Here is a 21,522-nt window from a genome sequence, read left to right as displayed (position 1 = left end):
CCTTGTCAGGATGACATCTGAAATGTCAAGTCACCAGAGACCACTTTGTGGTTGCCTTGTGTTGATGAGTCAGTTGAGTTTTGGGTAATGCAGTGTCTCCTGCTACCATGGAACTGTTGGACTTCTGGTAACACCTCATAAGGAAGCAACTTGCTGATCTTTGTGAAGCTCTAGGCCTCCATGCGAGTGCCGCTGTGGAACTGTACGGTCCCTGTATACCGGAGTCCGTATGCACCACGTGCCTTCAGTCAGCGTGCATGTCTGGACTGGATCATTTGCTGGAGGAGGGGCTGCCGTACACACAGCATCCCTAGCCTCTCTTGTCGTGGTGCCCATACCTCCTACGAGCCATGAAAACAAAGTCATTTCTCTAAAATTCCCAGATGTCCCCTGGGCGTACCTGTGCTACATGAAACACCAGGATAGGTTCCAGAACATGTGCTTAGGTGTGTCTTCTGATTATGGCTGGCAGAGCAAAGAAGGAAGATATGCAGAGATGCAGAAATGTGGCTGAACTGCCAGCTGTGGATCACAGCCCAGGCAACACTGAGTTTCCCCTGGATCTTAATACCATCTCCATGTTGTATATGAAGAACCTAAGATCCAAGGTGAGTAAAAACTTTTCCTAAATAACGGGTCACTAGTTATCAAGTGGTTGATCTGGTGTGGCTGTCAGCCTGGGATGCTCCTTGTGTGTCACTTAATAAATAAGGGACAAGGGCAGATGCCGACCGCTCAGCCTCTGAAGGAGGACCTTTGTCGCTAGTTATTCTTACAAGCATCCATACATTAATGGGAGAAGTTGTTAAACATTCCTTCCCACTTCCCATGATGTCCCTGCAGGAAGCAGTATCGTTTTTGTTGATTTCGTTTTGTTTTTGAGACAAGGCCTCCAGACACAGCCCAGGCTGACCTTGAACTGGGATCCTCCTTAGTCACCCAAATGCTGGGATTGCAAATATGAGCCTTCCTACCTAACAAGGCTTCAGTTAGCAAAAAAAAAAAAAAAAAAAAAAAAAAAACCTAGAAATGTAACAGATGATAATATGGCTATAAAAACTATATATTCCATTAACACCAGAGTAATGCTTAAATCCATTTGCTTAGGTTTTTAAATAGATAAATAAATGTTCTAACTATAAATTTGTAAAATAACTCCCTTTTAAAATACCACTTTTATGTGTTTTACATAGTGGCTACATTTACCTTTTTTTTTTTTTTTTAGAAAAAAGTAAATTAATTGAATATTTAAAATGCAACAAAGTGAAAGCCAACAAAGTTTCCATTGCCTTCTTTTGCAATAAGGAAACATGCGCTCAGATAATGATGCAGGTTTTTTTTAAAGTCACAGTTGTCAATGACTGAACTGGAATTGGAGCTTAGTTCTGGGGACTGTACCCCAACTTCAAATCTATCAAGCTGTCCTGTGGGGCACGTGGGCACATATGGACAGGCTGGAGACCTGGAACTTTTCAATGATTTGATACGCTTTAGATGACAAAAATAAATCATCTTCTGCAAACATAAGAAAGATCATGATGTAATTAAATAGCATCAGCTGAAGAGTTCTTTCAAATGCGTACTATATGCATGTGGAATTCTTAAATTGTTAACTTAAAAGTTTTAAACCTTGCCCTTTAGTTTTAAATCATTTTACAACTAGTGTTTAGCGAAAGTTTTAAGGTCTCATGTTTCTCATCAGTCCCTGCAGGGGTTAAACCTTGGCCAGGATTCCGGATCTGCACACCCAAACCAAGTCTTCAGAGGTCCCCAGTGACAGTTACAATTATGGACATGGAGCCAATAGAATACGGAGAACGGTAAAGGGTAACAATAGTGAGCAGAGCCACAGGATGAATAATGAGCTTTCTTCTCCATGGGCTAAACTACGTTTAAAGCCAGCATGTGAGACTGGGCATGGTGGTGCTCGCTGTCACCCAGCACTCAGGAGGTACGGACCAGAGGACCTGGAGTTCAAGGTCGTCTTCAGCTATGTAGAGAACTGGAGGTCAATCTGGGCTACATGCGACCCTCAATAAAACAAAACAAAACAAACCGCACATATAATAAGCAAGAGTGGCCATCTGCAGTAATCGCCTTAGCAGACAGGATGTCTCTCTTGTCAACAGCAGGAAGGACTGGTCCTGGAAAATCACTCAAGCCTTGAGGAAATGTGAAAGAAAGCTGTTTTCAAAACTCAAGCTATTAACACATTCAGAAATGAAATGCCTAACGGCACTGGAGTCATCTGCATAGAGACTAGGAGAAAGGACTCCACTGGTTGGACCACATCCTGCCTTTTAGACTGATGGCCCACCCCAGAGACATCACCTCCTGACCGCTACACCTGACACCTTAAATTAAATTAACACAGAGATATGCTGGTTCCTGCATCCATTTGGAAATGATCTCGGTCACTGTGGATCACCAAGAGAGTCTAAAGCACTGGAGTTGGTGATGGACTGTGAAATGGTCAGTCACTCCTACCCTGAAAGCCTAGCTCCTCCTGAGAGGAAGAAGAGGATCTTTGGAACTTTGTGCTTCACGTATACATGTTCTGGGTGGCCAGATCCCAGAACAAAAGGTGAGAAGAAGGCTGGAAATGAAAAGGGTGTGTGCAGGAGCCCTCGTTTTTCCTTAGTGTGGAGAGCTAGTTACTCAACAGAAAGAGAACTAGCCAGAGGGTGTGACCTGGCTGTCGGTAGAGTGCTAGGCTAGCAAACACAAAGCCCTAGCTTGGATGCCTCCGACCACATAAACTGGGCACAGTGGCTCATGCCTGTGATCTCAATACTCGAAAGATGAGGCAAGAAGATCAGGAGTTCAGTAGCATCCTTGGATATGTGAGACGGTACCTCAAAAAGAGAGAGAGAGAGAGAGAGAGAAAGAAAGAAAGAAAGAAAGAAAGAAAGAAAGAAAGAAAGAAAGAAAGAAAGAGGGGGGGAGGGAGGGAGGGAGGGAGAGAAGAAGGAAGGAAGAGAGAGAGGAAGAAAGGAAGGAAGAGAGGGAGGGAGGGAGAGAGAGAGGGAAGGAAGGAAGGAAGGAAGGAAGGAAGGAAGGAAGGAAGGAAGGAAGGAAGGAAGGAAGAAAGACAGGAAAAGTTAGATAACCAGGCCTCACTTGTGGAGCAGTACTGGAACAGAAGAATCATCAATACTTTTTGAAGGGCTTGGGGTGGGGCAGGGGGATGGAAGCTGGAGGGGCGAGATATCCAGGGATGCTATGGAGGCTACCCAGAAAGAAGGGTCTATATAGATGTATTTTGAAGGCATGGGGGAGAGAGTAACTGGATTAGTGACTAAAAGCACATGCATTAGAAAAGATGCCATGATTTGAAGCCAAGGAAAACAAACAGTGGAGCAGACGGAGGTCAAAAGACAGTTCGCTTAACCGAGAAATAAAAATTAGGTAATAGCTAATTAAGTGGTCACAAGCCAAGCCTTTGTAGTCAGCCAGGGCTGAATCTGTGCTCGGGTTTCTTACAGCCAAACCCTTCCAGTCTCAGCTTTCTCGTCTCTAGAACAGGTTTAGTGTTGACCCTCTGGTGCTGCAGGGGGTTAAACGAGAAGCTGCAAGAGGCTGTTGGCACAGTGCCTGGTTCCCAGAAGACACGTCTGGTTAGTGATGCTCTTACACCCGCAGTAGAAGTGACAACGGTAACAACGAGGCAGAAGGAAAGGAATGGCTGGGATTTCGAGTTAAGGATACAATCGTCTATGATAAATTTTCCCAAAGGTCTGCCAAGGTAAAACATTATTCTGGGGTAAAGACTTGCCAACGAGCCTGACAACCTGAGCTCAATCCCGGGAGCCCCCACGGCAGAGGGGAAGAAACAACTGGCTCCCGTGCGTTGTCCTCCACATTCGTGCTGTGTCTCCCACTCCACACATTCAAAACAAATAAAGAAAATGTAATACATTTTTAAAAAGTATTCTGGTGACTACCATAGAACTAGCTGTCCATACGCAGCACAGTGAGGGAAGAAATGTCTGAACGCCAGTCCTCACCTTTCCGCTGTTATGATGTAACGTGTTTGGGGACTGACAAGGGAAGGTCTGGAATGTAAGCCAGCTTGTTACCACTCTATCTGTAGAAGCCTAAAATAGTAATGCAACTTCCATGGCTGGAGCGTGGCTTGGTGCTAGGGAGGCTGCCTAGCATGCATAAGGTCCTTGGTTCCATGCCCAGTACCACACACAAAATTAATGCAGTTTCCAAAGGTGCCTGCCATACAGGGAGTCACAGGAAGGCACTGTGTTGGAGAGGTTGCCAGGTCAGAGAACACAGTCAACTTCCTGGATGGTGACGTCTTTACTTTGCAGTCCGGGGCATGGACACGTTTGGCCCAGGAACACTGGAAGCACACAGCCTGGATTTCAACCCCCGTCTGTGTAGTTATTAGCTGTGTAAATATAAACAAGATCTTTAAGCCTTTCTCAGTTTCTTATCTGTAAAATGGAGCGATAACAATAATCACGCAGCTATGAGACTCCAAGAAGCTCAACACAGCAAAGTCAGCACCACAGACACAGATAGAGCAGCAGCGAGTAAAAGCCTCCCCGTCTCCATCCACACAAACTTCAGCTCCAGGCTCTGCTTGCGTATAAGTCTGTCTGTCCCCTGCACTAGCAAGTCATTAAAAGGAAGACATAGCCTGCCTCTCTCTCTCTCTCTCTCTCTGGGCTTCCCCCACCCACCCCTCAGAGGAATCACCAAGTTCAATAAAGTCCAGAGTTTCAAAAGGGCATTCAGGCTGTCTACTCATACAGTACCCTCCTGCAGCTGCTCACACGAGGAATTTAGTCACGTGGCCTGAGAGTGCCTAGGCAGGACTGAACAGAATGGCTAAACCAAATTTGAAAAGCGACTATCAAACAGCCCAGTCAGGGAACCATGCCCCCATGGTGATGTGTGAGTCCCTGGCTACCAGCACCAATGTCTCAGGGTGTGAATGGCACAAGACTGGCATTTACATGGAAGAAGGCCCACTTGTTAAGATGCGGCTGAGAAGGCCATCAGAGCCGCCAGGCAATGGGGATGGCGTGGTTGGCTGGCTATCACCAGCAGGAGTGCTAACATTTATATATAAGCCCGATTGTTACTCTCAAATGCATCAAAATAGTAGGCAATAGATGGAGGTTTCAGAACAAAGGCCTCTGGGAAACAACAAGGCATGGCATAGGCACGTCTGTGGGCATCTGTCATATCTACTTGAAAACTCACACTGTTTTATGGCCGAGGCCCCTAAGCCAGAAACACTTGAGCAAGCGCCTGTTCACAGCTGCCTCTGTGAGGCTGAGCGTGAGTCCATGTTTCAGAAGGTCCATCTTTCCGACCTAAAAGTATTCTGGTATCGAGTTTATAGAGCTAATAGGATGCGGGAGACAGTACAAAACTTTTTTTTGTCAGTTTCTAGATTAAAAATAGTTGAAATGACTTATATCTTTTATTTTGGAAAGCCAGGGACAAAAAGATATCCCTTGCCAACAAGTGAGGTGCCAAGTTTCTGTCAACTAGCTGCTTGGTTATAATCTGGGGAGTTAGAATTAAATTTCTATCTTGAAAAATGGCATCTTGAAGAAAAAAAGATGGTGTCAGGCTATTGCAGGAGCTTGTAATTTGGTCCTCTGATGAGGATGCGCACAGATGTGTTAGTGTGGGGTGCAGAGGTACATGCACAGGTCAGAGGTTAACCTTTAGAAGTCATCCACCTTGTTGTCTGAGGACAAGGGCTCTCATTGTACTTAGGATTTGACTCTTAAGACAGGCTGGCCAGTGAACCTCAGCAACCCACCTGTCTCTCTCCTTCTCAGGGGGATTACAGCCTCTTACATGGGTGTTGGGGAATTAAACCCATGTCCTCAGGCTTGCTCGGATAAACACTTGACTGAAATCCCCAGAATTTGGAAGCTCCCAGTCTACTCTGGGGATTCTCAGACTGGACAACGTCTCTTGCCATGAGCCCTCTGAAAGAAAACCATAGGGTTCATGAACACAACTCACGCAGGCTTCCCCTTCATATCAACCTTGGTCTATAATGAGGTAGCGTCTCGGACTCAATTTACAGCAGCATGTCTTTTCATGGGCTCAGATAAAATGAAAGCTGAGCTATACTCAGGGATTCTGATCTATACTGAAAAACATTGTACCAAGTACGAAGTTAGGGTTGCTTATTTGCTTGTTTGGGGATTGTTTGGCTCGTTTGAAATACTCCTCCTGTAGTCCAGGTTGGCTTCTAATTCTCTATACAGGTGTGGAATAAACTGAGCCTCTGGCCTCCACTTCCCTAGTGTTAGAATATGGCAGGCCTGCAACACTATCTCCAGTTTATGTGGTGCTGGAGATCCAACCTGGGACTTCGTGCATGCAAGGAAAGCTATCTCTGGACTGTGCCGGGTCTCCAGCCCACGGTGCCCACTGCCTGTCACCTATCAGCTGACCTTTGTCCCGGTTGCCTGTTAGAATCCCAGAGGAACGCAAGGAAAATACCAGCGTCTGGGCCTACCCCAGACCAATTAATTAAAACATCATTTTTGGGCTCTGGTATTTTACAGAAACTCCCTAGGTAGGGTTCGCTAGCCATGGAGCTTAGGAACAGCTGCTGGCCACAGGAGACAGGCCCGGGGTCAACAGGAGCGGTAGCTTCCTGGGTAAGCACCTCTCCGAGGAACCCTCCCAGTCATGTGACCAGGGGTAGGTCACCCTGTTATCCAATAATTTGCATACGTCTTCTGGCTTCCAGGAAAGAGCTGTGTAAACAGCAGAACCACCTACCGCCCTGAAGGCCTGCCTCCCAGGCCCAAACCCCGACAAAAGTCTACAAAATTATTTTTTTCCCCAACAATGCAGAAAGCCAGCATTTGGGCTGAATCAACCTTGACGGTGAGCATGGATCTAGGGAACACTGTCCTCAAGGACTGAGGGATGTTGTCAGGCTTCACCGGGGGAAAACAGCTGCAGGTCCAGAGAAGGGGTTTTATTTCACAAGCCTAAAAGCAGCAAACCTCCAAATTGAGGGAGAGTTAGTTGCCCATGGTCCTCAATCCTCCTAACGCTGTGACCCTTTAAGTCAAGTCCTCATGTTATGGTGACCCCCAACCATATAATTGTTTCGTTGCTACTTCATAACTGAAATTTTGTTACTGTTATGAATCATAACATAAATATCAGATATACAGGATATCTGTTATATGACCCTTGGAGGGGTCATGACCCACAGATTGAGAACCACTGGGTTAGCATGTATTTAAAACTGCAATGCATCCTACCCAGTGATTGTGAACCTTAGGGGGCTCCATTCGGTGAGTTTTATGCTTGATTTTAACCAAAGGAGCAAAAAGCATCAGGGGTTTTCTTTCTCTCCTTTGGAAACAAGTAAGTGTCTGCACGCTTGAACTGTGCTCCGTTTTTGTAGACCATGAACGGACACAGAGACTCCCAGAATGGGTGCCCAGGAACAGCTGCACCCGATCGTACCAGCAGGTGCAAGGACAGAGCCCCAGGGGGAAACCATGCAGGAACAATGGCGCCATTATGAGAGCAACGGATGGGGCCTGGGGCTGACCACTAGGCCACACTGTTTGAGGGCAAGGAGAGCTAGAAACTCAGCCACAGCTCCCTGGGATTGTGTCCCTGAATGGCAGCCACTAAGAAAGCCAGGTAGAGCACACAGCAAGCCCAGCAGTCAGCAGCAGGCCAGACCAACCACACAGCCAGTGTGGGGGGAATCTGCAGAAAAACACATTCCTTTCCTTTTAACATAACTTCTCCTCCCGTGGGCAGCACTGCCACAGTCACCAAGTTTACATTTACATCCAAATATGCACACAAAAAAAATTACCGATGCATCTCGCTCCCTGGTGACTTTATAACAGGTTGCTAGGTAACAGTGCATACAAGTCAGGTTTCAGGACCTCTAGTAAGCCACCATAAAATAGCTGCATGGGCCTTTTGCATAAACAGTGTGCCTTTGCTATCTGTTTTCTTATGCCAATTGATCAGTCGGGAAATTCTCCCATGGCCAAACTGTAAGCAACCCCCCATCAGCAACTGAAAACAACAGACCACTATATATACACGCACGCAGCTTTGGCACACGATGCTTCACCCCAGCCTACAAACTGTTTCTCCCTCTGCCTCTGCTGTTCCAAGCTCTGGCTGTAAGCAGCTGAAGCCTTTTCTCATGCTCACGGAGAGGCGCCGGAGCTAATAATCACAGCCCGGTGTCTGGTGGGATGGGAAGGGCTACCGCTCACAGGAACCCCGCGGGAGCCCTGTATCAGACATCAGTGTCCCAGCCCAAGATCAAGCCTGCCAGGCAGCCTGGAAAGGATCTGGGTCCCGACAAAAGGGACCCTACTTTACTACATGCTATGCACCCCCCGCTCAGTTTGTTCTTGTCTGTTAAGTAAGGAAACATCTACCATGCTAAACTATGCTAAATGTATGTGGCTTCCTTCTCCTGGGATTGCACCGTAAGAGCCCAGAAAAGCGGCAACCCATGGGTAACATACTGCTTTGTTCATTGTTGTTACAGTTTGGGGAGACAGGGTTTAATAAAACCTAGTCTGGCCTTCTTCCAAGTCTTGGGATTGTAGGCAATCACCACCATGCCTGGGTCCCTACAGGTGGCATGCTAAAGGATCTGGAAGGACCAAGGAAAATGCCATTTCCCTCATAGTTTGGTGAAAATTTAAATACAAAAATATGACTGTGTAGCATCTTGCTTTTCCTGAGGCGGAGATGAAAAAGGCGAGGACCGGGAACTTGGGCCGATGAAACAGACGTCTGAGACTGGTCCAGTCTCACAGTGCATCCTTCAGCCTCCCCTGCTCCCTTCCATCTTGGATCATTTCCTGGATGCCTCATTTTTCATCGCTTCCCTCTTCTGTCGCCCCTACTCATGTCTCCCATGGCTGAGGGGCAAAGATCAGGGTGAGGAAGTACATTCCAAAAGACCTGACTGAAGTGTCACGGAGCAAAGGGACTTCAGAGTGAAGCTGTGCCTCTCATTCACCTGGCAATGACATTTAGTGAAATACGACGCATGGTCCATTTAAAGGGAGGCGGTGACCAATTATTCTCCATTTAAAGGGTATTGTCAATCTCCAGAGAGCCGAAATGGCATTTGGAAATCATCCTGGGGCCTGCCACCTTCACTGACAGACAGAACCCATTCTCAACCGACCTTTCTCCACCCTCTGCAATGCCTTTAAAATTTAAAATCGCATTTTCAAAACCAGCATAGGCCTACGTGTGCTGTTGCTCCAGGAGGGTAAGACAAACATCCAGCTACGCTCCACCCCAGCGCAGCATCACCAGCTCATCAAAGTCGCTGAGGAGAAAACATACACAATGTGCTAGCGACGAAAAACAATGTATATTAGCAAGACTTATTTTTATAACCTATACTTCAGCCTCTGTTCAAAGGGCATGAGAGCAGCTGGGAAGGATGTTTGAAATTTTTTCTTAAATTCCACTTTCCTGGGGAGCTTACACCGGTCAAGTTCATAAAGGGAGAAGGTAAAATGGTGGTTAGTGGAGGCTGGGCAGGGTTGGCAGGAACTCTGTCCTTTAATGATACAGTTTGGGAGTGTGACATATTTCCAGAGATTACACGACAAGGTAAATGTTAATGCCACGAAAACGCACAGCACAAACATGTGTAAACCAGGATATCCTAGGGATGTTTTACCCTAATACAAAGATGCCGAGAAACTCATGGTAACCTTTAACCTTTGTCTAAGAAAAGTCTGTAATTCCTCATGGTAAACTTTTGTATATGTTCTTCAAAAAGCTTTGCGATTACAACAGTACAGACCCTGAGCATCAAAAAGGGAGACCCACACTTCAGAGACAGCGACGCAAAGCAGGCAAGCCAACTAAAGACCCAAGGTTGCAGGAAGCAGAAGACACACACATAGATTACCCCCCACCAAGTGCCCCCAAGGAAGAGCCCAAATCCCGGCAGGGGTAGGGGCAATCCCTATTGTTTCCAGACCCTAGCAGAAGTAAGCCTGAATCACCAAAACAAAATATATAAAAAAGGAAGGGGTGGGATAAAGGGAAAGAGGAAAGGAAAAAGAAAATATATCAGCGCATGAAGTATTGGAGCTCGAGGAAGCTTGAAATTGTCTAGCCCTATAGTCTTATAGTACAGAGGAGCAAGGAGAGAACCCTAGGGCAAGTACCTGACAGCTTCATGAGAAAATCGGAGGCCATCTTAACCGAGATGTCCTGGCTGAACAATGCTGCTGCACTGTTGGACACAAACTCGGAGGGGTCTTTCAGCTTTGTGTGGTTGGCGGGCCTGTCGGCAGCATTCAGAGTAAAGGAGGCGGGCAGGCTGTTATCTTCCTTGGGTTCCTCCTTCACCAGCAAAGGTGCCATGCCAGCCCCACCCTGGCCAGTCCTCTCTGGAGTATTAGACGTCATCACGGTCCCCACTAGCTCTGTCCCTCCTCCTTCCCTCTGCTGCCCCAGGCAGCCACTGTCACTGAGGTGGGGAGATCCCTTGACATCTGGGTCTGGGATCTCCTCCTTCACCTTGGCCTCTGTCCTCAGGAAGTGCTGATGGCAACGCATGTGCAGTTTCAGGCTGAAGTGGCGTGAGGAGGTGAAAGGGCACAGCTGGCACTGAAAGGTCTCTCCCCGATCCTGGTGCTGATGAACCTGCCGGAGAAGAAGGAGAGTTGAACTGGTCGCCATGAGCTTACGGAAAATGCCTGTCTGTGGCCATGCGTTCACCAGTGAGTCCTGCACCCCAGACAGGCCAGGGAAGAGATGCACCAGAGAGGCTGTTCATGTCAGTGCACTGGATAAAGTCACTCCTGAAACACACAGTGGGCCTGTGGAGGTTAGGACTCCATCCTGACAGTCTCGATGCAGGCTTGGGTAGAAGCTTTCTAATAAGCTAGTCACATGATCGCACTTGATATACCTTGTGAACTGACGTAATCAGAAGTCAGGGATCAAAAAGACATCACCTTTCGCGAAATTCTTGGGACACCAATTCAGAGACTGCTGCTTTGCCAACACAATGGAGAAAAAAAATATGTCTCCAGGATATTTTGGCTTCACAGAAGGGGACATGGAACTCCCCCAGCCCCAAGAAGTATCTAGAACCCAGTTCCATATGAAGAAAGGAAAACAGGAGAAACCCCCTCTGGGTAGGGGGATGCCCAGCTCAAATGTCGCCACAGGGTCTGGAGGATGTCTGTCTGCAGTGCAGAGCCGGGACAGCCTTGCGCACGCAGCTCCAAACCTGCCTACACCCAGGACCTGTAAAAACAGAGAGAAACTTTTCTGTCTTCCTGTCACTACCAAATTTAGTGTCTGAAAAAGTGAGGAAATCATTGCATTGGCCCAAGCCAGGCTTCAAGCTGGCAGGTGTTCATAAACTTGTGACTTCCCCATTCATCTGGACAACGTGCTTCAGCATTGACCTGCTACAACCTGCTATTTCAGGACCAGCCCTCCCTCGAGGAGGAGCTGCCAGTGCTGGAGATCTATGCCAAACGATTTGGGGGAGTCCAGACAAGAACGTAAGCAACTGGCACTCAAAACAAGACTGACCTATGGGTCAGGGGTGACCTGAGTGGGATTCGAACCTGGGTCTCAGCGAAGCTAAGAGCTCATTTGTTCAATGTCTGCATCACCTGGCCTCTCTCCTTAGGTCTCGTTTCCAAGAGAGCAAGTTTTACTACAGCTGTTTATGCCTTCTGAATGAAATCCAAAAGCATTCTTCACCAGCCAAAACACACTTTAAATAATATTAAGTGACCAACAAAAGCAAAGAAATTAAAAGTTAATCGTGAGATCCTGCTGCTACAGCACCCCGCTGTGGCTTCCTGCAAAAAACAACAAAAGATATTCTGGGCCCCTGACTCCTGTGATTCTCAACAGAAACAACCATAAAAGCTTAAACGCAACTGTGACAGAGTCATGCCCATTGAAAGGCGTCTCCTGTGCCCCAGCAGAGGGCAGAGGTGAGGAACCCACTTCTTCCTGCAGTAGGCCCCTTCCCCTTCTTCACTGCACACTGAGCCTTCCAGTCCCGTTCTCACAGGATCCAGAAACTCCCCCATCATCTCCTCAGCCCAGGTCATTTAGGAAGAAGCCCCTTGGAGGTCTCAGATCACAGTCTCAAGGGCTCCTGCAGGTAACAACACAGGCATGCCCAGAGCCAGGTGGTAAAGGTCACCAGGCAGGAAGCTTCCACGTCCCTGAGCCTGGCGCCACAGGGCAGATTCCATTTCAGAAGTGTGCTCACATCTACGGACCCCAGAGAGGAGCTATCCAAGAACAGACGCTCCAAAAGCCATGGAAGAAGAAATGGTACAGATGAGGTCCCGGGTTCCGAAATCAAGGGGAGAGGGAAACACTGAGAAGAGGCGCTGTATGGAAGATTTCTTGAGGCTCCTTTTCCACCTCAACCTGGCCTTGGCGTACTTAGCTTTAGGGAAATCAGTGTGAAATGGAAGGGAAAATAGGATTGGCTTCACTTTGGCACTTGTTAATTTATCTGAGACACGCCTTCCCACCTGAAATTTGGCTTACGTGTGGCCTTTTAGGGAAGCACTGTCCCTACCAGTGGCAGCAAACCCTCTTCTTCTGAAAGAAGAGGGCTTTTCTGTTATAATTCTGATTCCCTTTATCCCAACGCATGCTCTGAAGCCCCTCTTGGACCTCTAGTGAGAAGAAATGCTGGCCCATAGCACAATATTCTCACTGGGCCAGGTGAAGTGATATCAAGGCCACCTCCTGGGTAGATAGATGTGGGATACTTAGGTTAAAGTATTTCAAGACTTGGAGAAATTCCGGGGAGTATCTATACCCAACCTCTTAGTGGACCAGGCTCGGCAGGTGAGGGTCTTTTGAGTGGTCCCAGCTCTCAAAATGGTGACCTCGGACTCAGAAGGGCAGAACTCAAGTGTGACTGCTGGTCCAGGTTCCTTCTGTTACTTTGTTGGTGCTCTCCATCTTACTGCTCTTTGCCTTTTCCATGCAGTTTCAGCTGTGACCCTTACATATGATTCTTGTATGCTCGCTCATCGGGCAAAGCTGCAGCAGACCTCATGAGATCTAAGACACCCTGAGGAAGCTGGAGGCATTTTCAAATTCCTCGTGCAGCTGGTCATAAAGACGTTTGCACAATAAATTATGGAGAAAATGCAGGCTTACAATTTTATGTATGTATATAGTTCCTAGGCCTGCATAAGAACACAATAAGTACTGAATTTGTTGAGCAAATAAAGTGGAATCTCTGTTTTTCTGACATAAACCAATATAATCAATATAGGAGATTATATATCCTGAAGATAATGGCTACTTCTGCGGGATGAGATAAATGGCCAATTTCATATTCTTTGTATCAGTTTTTGTAAATTCTCAGTACTAAAGAGAGATCATAAAAAGAACAAAGCCATAAAACTTATTTTGGAATAATTTCTTGTAGCATTTCATTCATTTTCCCTAAACGTAAACGTTAATGTATTTTCAGACGGCTTTTGGATAATTCTAACCATGTTGGCTATATTTACTGACAGTTGCTTCTCCACACCGGGCTCTAGATCAAGGCTCTACATGAACGATCTCATTTAACTCTTATCCAGTGAGAAAGACCGCGTTTGTACTCTCCATTCGTGGCAACAGAGGTTTAGAGGGTCTCAACCATACTACTAAATGGTTACAAGTCTTAAGTCATGGACTCTCACTAAGCTAAAGTCATATCTTAACCTTTGGCTAGAATTCCCTACTTCTCAGATAAAATTCATCTTAGAAAAATTCCCCACATCTGCAGCCCCGGTAAAGAAAACAGAATATGTGTGTGCATAAGACCACACCACAACATTCCTATGGGGAAAATACTTGCCAAATTTTGCAAAGTTAAATTATATTCTATTAAAAAAAATGTTTTAAGGCAACAGGAGGAGGAGAGAAGGGAGAGGAAATATGCCTTTGATAAAATTAAACTTGCATAAAAGCTTCTCACAGTTCCTAACAAAAGGAGTCGTAGCTCAACAGGTTAGGACACCATGAGTTTGAATAAAGTAGCGATTTCCCACAACTGCTTTATTGTGGTGGTTATTGATTTGTTCTGTAAGCACTCAGGACCCCACGACCCGCTGAGCCCGGGCAGCTCTCATCTGCAGCACTGCCCCGGCCGTCTGCCTCTGTCATCAAGGCCCAGCTCATCTCCCTGTGCCATCGGGGTCAGCAGTGCCTGCTATTGAAACCCAGCCTTTTTCCATGGGTTTATAAATAGGTTGTTTTAAGTGACCCTGAGCTGAAACCAAGTTTACAAGGTGTCAGGGTAGATGCAAGTTTTCTGCTCGCTGAAGCTTGAAATTCACCAGACCTGATTTTTAAACACAGCTTAGGATCCAGTCACTAAAGCAGGTTCTAGGTTTAAAAGGGCTTCCTTTTGAAGTCTCGATGCTATAGGTTTAAAGTGTAAGGCTTTACCTAGGGAGGAGGAGAGTGAGAAAGAGGAGGGCTTCGATAATAACTAAGTAGCCTCCGTAAAATTCAGTCAACCAGAACTACTTCAATGAATTCTGAAGATACAGGGCTAGCTGCTGACCCCAGGAGAAAAAGGCAAATGATAGAAAAACAAATTACAACATGGATTTACTTTTTAAAAAATCCGCTAAGCTATTTGCTGTAGCGAACAGAAATTTTGTGTGCCTGCACTTCCCAGACTTCAGTTCTGAGCAATGGCTGATGCATGCAGAAAGATTCCAATGCAAGGCTTCGACATAAAAAAAAACCCATTAGACTTACCCAGAGAAGAAACACCTTACACATGACGGCATGTCTAAGTCACACTGGAGTTATCGGTACAGTAATAAGACGCCAGGCGATGATTCCAAACACCTTAGGCCAAGCACTTTGCTGTGGCTGTCTCCTTGAACTAAGGACAGCTGCTGTGTCTGCTCCTCCCATTTCATAGAAGGGAAAACCGAGAGCCTGGCGGTGACTTGCCCAGGACTATTTGGCCAGCACAGTGCTGGGAGGATTTCAATTCAGGTCTTTGTCAAATTCAAGGCTTCAAGCTATTGTGACTTCATAAGTGCCCCTCCCCCCATCCCCGAATTGGTAAGAAAACCTCAGTATGTATAAATATATATATATATATATATATATATATACACACACACACACACACACACACACATTTCTATATTGCCAACTTCCCCTCATTTCGGAGCACGGATTCTAGTCAGTTCTCTACAAGAGTATGACAGGTATGAGCTTCCCAATCAGTTCTGTTTTCCGTGTTTCATGTGTGTGGTGTTCGTGTGTGTGCGTATGTGTGTGTTTGCGTGTGTATGGGTGCACACGCGCATGTTTACACACACATGTGCACATGTGTACACTTGCATGTGGAAGCCCTAGACTGAGGTCAGGATCCTTGGCCACTCATCTGCCTTATTCACTGAAGTAAGTTCTTCAATCACACCACAGAACTGATATGGCTGGTCTTACCTATCCAGCTTGCTCTGGAAAATTCTGTCTTCGTCTTTTGAGGGTAGGACTACAAGGAATAAGCTACCCTCTGCCCACCACTTACAGTGGTTTCTGAGGACTGGGACTTGGACTCATGCTAACCTGTCAGGTGATTAACTGCTGAGTCCTCCCAAGACCTCACAACTGTTTTTAATAGGACATTGAAAACGATGAAAGTCAGGTGGTGCACACCTTTAATCCCAGCATTCGGGAGGCAGAGACAAGCAGATCTCTGAGTTTGTGGCCAGCCTGATCTACAGAGTGAATTCCAGGACAGACAGGGCTACACATAAAAACCTTGTCTTGAAAAAAACAAAAACAAACCAAAAAACAAAAAAAAAAAAAAAAAAAAAGGAAAAAGACAAAAATGTCCTTGGAAGTTCGGTGTCACCCCAAGATGTGCTAGCTCAAACACTGACGGTCTCAAGAACCCGATCCTAAGACCAAGGGTCCTCCTGGAGGAAGAACCTCTCTGTGGTGGCATTTCATTTGTATTTTAATAAATAAAGCTTGCTTGAAGATCAGAAAAGTGAAACAGCCACGCTGGCCAGCCTAACAGACCAGGCAGCAATGACACACACTTTTAGTCCCAGTAATCACACTAGCCTGCCACAGAAACCAGGCAGTAGTGGAGCAGGCCCTTAATCCCAGAACTAGAGAGGATTATAAAATGGGAGGAGACAACTCTCAGACACACTCAGTCTCACTCTGAGGTTTCCTGGAGGCAGGGTCCCCATTTTCGGACCAAGATCAAGGTAAGAGCCAGCAGCTTGTCTGTTCTCTTTTCTGACCTTCAGACTGAACCCCAGTTTCTGTCTCTGAGTTTTTATTATTGTGTTACATCTCTCCATTCTCCTCACACCCCAGTGTTAGTGTTGGACCTGCTCCACCACAGGAAGTGGCCTGCCATCCCCCTCCACAAATGCCTTACCTTCATGTGGGATTTGAGATTGTCCTTGCGAGCACAGCGGAATGGACAGAGCGGACACTGGTGGCTTTTTAAACCTGTGTGTATCACCATGTGCCGCTTCCAGTAACTCTTCCTTTTTATAACCAAGCCGCATATTGGACACTGGAAAGGCTTCCCGCTCTCTTCTTCTGGGACTTGGAAGAGGGAGGAAAAAAGGCGAAATTCAGGAAAACAAAAAGGCACATTGCATCTGACAGCATGTACCACTATATTAAAAAGCACTAAAAATGACTCTGGCATTACCCCGTTTGGCGATTCTATGATTAGAAGCATGGGGAAAGTTTTAAGGCCACTTTTCTTTAGGGAGAAACCCATATTCAGCTAGTCACTTCCATAGGATTCCATCTGGCCACCGCTGTTCATCTTGCCTGTGACATCCTTACTCCCAAAGGCTGCCATATACGGACAGGATATCTGCAGAGAAGCTGGCTCTGGCCCCCAACACACCCAGGGCCAGAGAAGTCTGAGTCTAGATAGATCTGAATTTCCTCTTGGAAATGAGTAAGAAATGGAGCAAGCATATGGGACAGAGAATAATACACATTCACACAGCAAACCAAACAACTGGCAGAAACCTCACACGCTGGCCTCCAGTGGAGACAAATCTCAGCTCCCCACTGCTGACTTGTTTAGCTGTGGCTCATGCAGACAGAGGCGGTTGCCAATTTAGCTGTCAGGGGGTCCTCAGGTCAATGTTTTTTTTCTTTTTCTTTCTTTTTTTTTTATCCTCTTATGCCTGTCCCTCCGCTTGCCTCCAACAATGTGTACGGACTTTCTCTGATCTGCACGGGTCCTGGCTACCTTCTGTAGAAGGGGACACACCAGGCCAGGACAAACACTTTCAATTTTCAGGGAAGCAAACAAACCAACTGCTTTCTCTAAGTGCAGCTCGGCTCTGTCTCCTGCACCATCCCCACAAGGAAGTGCCTCTGTTGAGATACTACTACTGAATTTCTGATCCATCACCGAACTGACGCAGTAGAAAGTGTGTGTGTATCTATCTGTGTGTGCCTGCTAGTGTGCATGTATGTATGTATGTGTGCGTGTGTGTGTGTGTTTGTGTGGCCCTGGGGTTGAACCAAGACCTCCTTTCTCAATTGAGATACACCCCCAATTTCTTTGTACTTTTTACTTATCTGAAACTCGCTGTCCCGACTGACTAGTCAGTGAGCTCCAGGGATCTTCCTGTCTCTGCTCTTCCAACAACGGGATTATGGGTGTTCACTGCCAAGCCTGGCTTGCATATAACTTGGGTCCTCATACTTAAGAGGCAAACACTTTACAGAGTGAAGCCCCTGTCTTCACTGCCATTTATGCTGAGAAAAAAAAAAACCTGGGTCATTTGTCCTAAGGAATCCCCTATGCTCTAGGGCTGATTGCATCCCCATATCATGTTTGGTTTTTTAAAATTATTATGATTACTTCTATTTCTGACAAACTGCTGTTTGAGGCTTGATTACATTTTATGACAATAATTCATAGATGGCATATCGGAAGACAGGCAGCAGAGCCCTCTGGCCTTGGCATGTTCCTACACAGTTTTTCATGAGCATATACACACACACACAAATGGGAAGGGATTATGGTTAAAAAGAAAGCAAAAAGGGATGCACAAAAACAAATGGAAAGCGTGACAGTTATTTGGATCCTGTGTAAACTAGACTCTGGTAAGAACCGTTTCTGAGATCAGAAAGGGAATCGGAGAGGTGGCGCTCGCTACCGCTCTGCAGCAATGGTCACTTCTGTTAGACGGGACAGTGGAGCGGCGTTGGTTTCTCCCTGCTGTAGCTACTCTGCGAGTATTCACAAGCAAACAGATATGATGTTTCATCTGCTTTGAAATACTAGAGCAAAATGGAAAACAGAGAAGCTAGAAGAAAACCGTGATCACAGGAAGCTAATGACAACAACAACAAAAAGCAGCTATCTTTTTACTGCGTGAGAATGTTGTGGACTCACCACCCAGACACCTCTAAACAGCAACAACAGTTGGACAGTGGCTACGAGAAAGGAGTTGGGGTGCAAGTGGGGCGCATGTGTCCCATCCCATCTTTCTTCACTATTTGAATTTAAATGCAAACATCACTTCTGTGATTTTTAACGGAAACATCCCCAAGTGCATACTTTAAGATAATCTCATTATTTATTCATTGAGTCAACTCTGTTTCTACATGCCGAGAGCCACTTAAAAGGGATGGCTTTCAGAAAGGCTCTGAAATAAGGTTAGGAGATTAAAAAAAAAAATTGCAGCTTTGCTAATACAAGTATAAGTGAAACTGGTTGGTTAACCAAGCAACTAGCAATGGCATCTGACTCGACACTGGAAAGTCAGCTTCTGCTGCTGATTGGTGTGGAGGCTGGGTGCTGTTCCTGCTCTGAGAAAAACACCTCGGACAGGCCCATATGTGTCACTCATGAAAGCCCACAGCTTCCCTCTGTCTGTGGTGACTATCTGGGCTGATCTCATCCCATCCCCAATTTTGAATCACCTTCTCTCTGTGCTGTTGTTTCCTCCATACTGGTATCTTGGTCCCCAAAGTCTGTATATTGAACAGATTGTTGAGAAAGACCTGGACCAGGCCTCTAGGTGAGCCTGTTGTCAATCAGCGAAAAGAGAAAATGATAGTGATGTCTACTCTGGGTCAGAAGAACATTGGAGTAATATGCAGGACATGCACAAACAGGCCGTGACAGGTCCCTATCTTACGGGAGTGCTTCCCATGACTGCAACCAGAAACTAATCTCACAGAATGAGCATAGGAAGGGAAAGAAAAGCTGAGACCTCCTTCACAGGTCAGCAACTTCATGGCACACGAGAAGGCACCGAAAACCCTGCTAGATCAGAGTCCCCAGCACCTTGTCTCACTCCATGATCAGCAGCTCCTCTAGTCTCAGTTACCTCCCCCAGCACCACCTTAATTCTGTAGCTTCAAGTGTACTGCGTGTGAGATATTTCCTTACTCTGGAATCTTTCTGGTACCATCCATTTAGTAGCCTTGGCATTCAGAAAGTCAGTTGATTCCATAAATAAATAATGCATAAATATAATAAACCCTGCATATTAGTACTTGGTATAAATCAACTTATTTCATCTTGAAACTATGCTGCTTTAGTTTTAATTAGTACCAAAATACACATGAATTGTGTATAAATTAGGGTGTCCTTGGACAGACTAGAGGAAAATATGATAATGAGAAGATACCAACTGAAATATAACTGTACTCATAACAATATGGGATTTTGTGCGTCTATATGTGTGTGTGCAGTCATGTGTGAGCAAGCTTGTGGAGGCCACATCTCAATGTCAGGTGTTTGCCTCCATCACTCTCCACCTTATTTTCTTGATACTAGGTCTCTCCCTGAACCTGGATCTAGCCCAGCTGATAGAGCAGCTGACCATGACTCTCGGGATCTGCCTGTCTCAGCCGCCCCGGCACTGGGCATACTTTCATATGGGTTCTCGGAGACCAAACTCTGGACCTCACACTTGTGCAGCCATCTCTATAACTGACCCACCTCCCCAGCTCTCTGCTTGGGATTTTAAGCTACCGTGGAAGGAAAGGAAGATAGAGCCAAATGGAAAAAGGCACCAGAATGAACTGAGAGATTTTCAGACTGTGCCAGCAAGCAGCTCCTGGTGACATTTGCATTTTTCATTTATGCAAGGAAGAAGTTTCACATTTTAGGAGACATCCCATGTGTACACGATGCTGGTAATGACAAGAGATGGAAGGAAGAATGCAGTTTCTCTCATATGACAAACAGTTTGCTGTAGCTTTTGCTCAGATTTAAATTAAATACGACCACTTCCCGGGATGAATCCCATATTTTGGAAGCACCAAGACTACAATGTTCATGATCTTACCTAGTTTGTAGTGAACATGTCCCCTCAAATACATCACTGCAAACAAAATTCCATGCCGCCTGATGCTAACAGACCAGGGGCACAGAGAGCTGCTACTGTGCTCAGCTGGAGAAAACATGCCTGCTTTACAGACAATAACAGTGAGGGAGAAAACATCCTCAGTGAATGGAAGAACTCAGTACTGGGAGGCTGTACTGTGGGGGATGAGGATGGACACACCCTCCTAGCAGAAAACCCACCCTTGGAGCAGATGCACGTAACACCTGGGAACCCACAGCTCGGAACCTGGCTTAAAATGGGACCAAGAGCCCACTATGCAGCTCAGCCTAGACAAGCTTTAGATGATCAAATACAGCTCTATAGGGAAAAAAGATGGGAGGAGGAGAGGAGCAGAAGGAAGGGGAAAGAGGAGGAGGAAGAGGGAACATGACTGGGGATCCTACCTGTGTGTGGCCAAAGCTCCAGACAGCGCCAGCTTCAACACATGACTCAGTAATCGTGCTGGCCTGTGATGAAGCTAACCGAAAAGGGCTGGGCTGAGACAGTGGTGAGAAATGAATGAGTGTTGGAACTAGAAGGGAGATGAGACAGTCTGCAGGTAAGCTCTGATGGGGCCAGCACGGAGCCACAAGGGCATGACTCCCACATGGTGCGACCAGAAATGGTCCTGGATGAATGGATGGATGGATAAGCAGATATGTGTTCATGCATTTACACCTTAGCTACTTCCTAAAGCAAATTCAGGGCGGCTTATATGAAACCTACATCACTGGTAAAGTCGAGTGAGACACTCGAAACTATCATAATGAAAGCAGAGACTACCCTACTGGAGATCTGACGGAAAGCTCTAAAGGAAAGAAGACATGTATTAAATTCAGAAGAAGAGGAAGAGGAAGGAGATAATAATGACTTGTTAGAGGAGAGAGCTACAAAATTAGCAGTAAGCAAACACAGGGATGTTACAGCAGCAAGGGATCCCAGGACAATGCTAAACATCTTGGTTTGCAGATCATGAAATTGAACTGGGCAGGGACTTGAAGAACAGCCATGTAGAGACAGGGCTGAGATCAGAGTCCACCTCTTAATTTCCAGTTCGGTGTTCTATCCCATTGTCTACATATCAGTCCACAAGGCAATAAAAGCAGAACTGCACAGAGCTAAATAATAATAACAATAA

At 46.1% G+C, this 21,522-nt stretch overlaps 1 protein-coding gene across 4 annotated transcripts in view; it reads right to left on the bottom strand.

The window, feature by feature from the left end:
• The window catches only part of Znf827 (zinc finger protein 827), a 179,849-nt gene that overhangs the window by 120,959 nt on the left and 37,368 nt on the right, over positions 1-21,522 (bottom strand). For all 4 annotated transcript variants that reach the window (XM_057753775.1, XM_057753776.1, XM_057753777.1 and 1 more), the window contains exons 3-4: positions 16,442-16,614; positions 10,191-10,671 (exon numbers count right to left, since the gene is read on the bottom strand). In XM_057753775.1, coding sequence (XP_057609758.1) covers positions 10,191-10,671; positions 16,442-16,614 — 654 coding nt within the window. The remainder of the gene's footprint in view (positions 1-10,190; positions 10,672-16,441; positions 16,615-21,522) is intronic.

The sequence above is a fragment of the Chionomys nivalis genome, chromosome 21, assembly GCF_950005125.1.
Source record: "Chionomys nivalis chromosome 21, mChiNiv1.1, whole genome shotgun sequence".
NCBI lineage: Eukaryota > Metazoa > Chordata > Mammalia > Rodentia > Cricetidae > Chionomys > Chionomys nivalis.
This window is presented reverse-complemented; position numbering and strand designations above follow the sequence as displayed.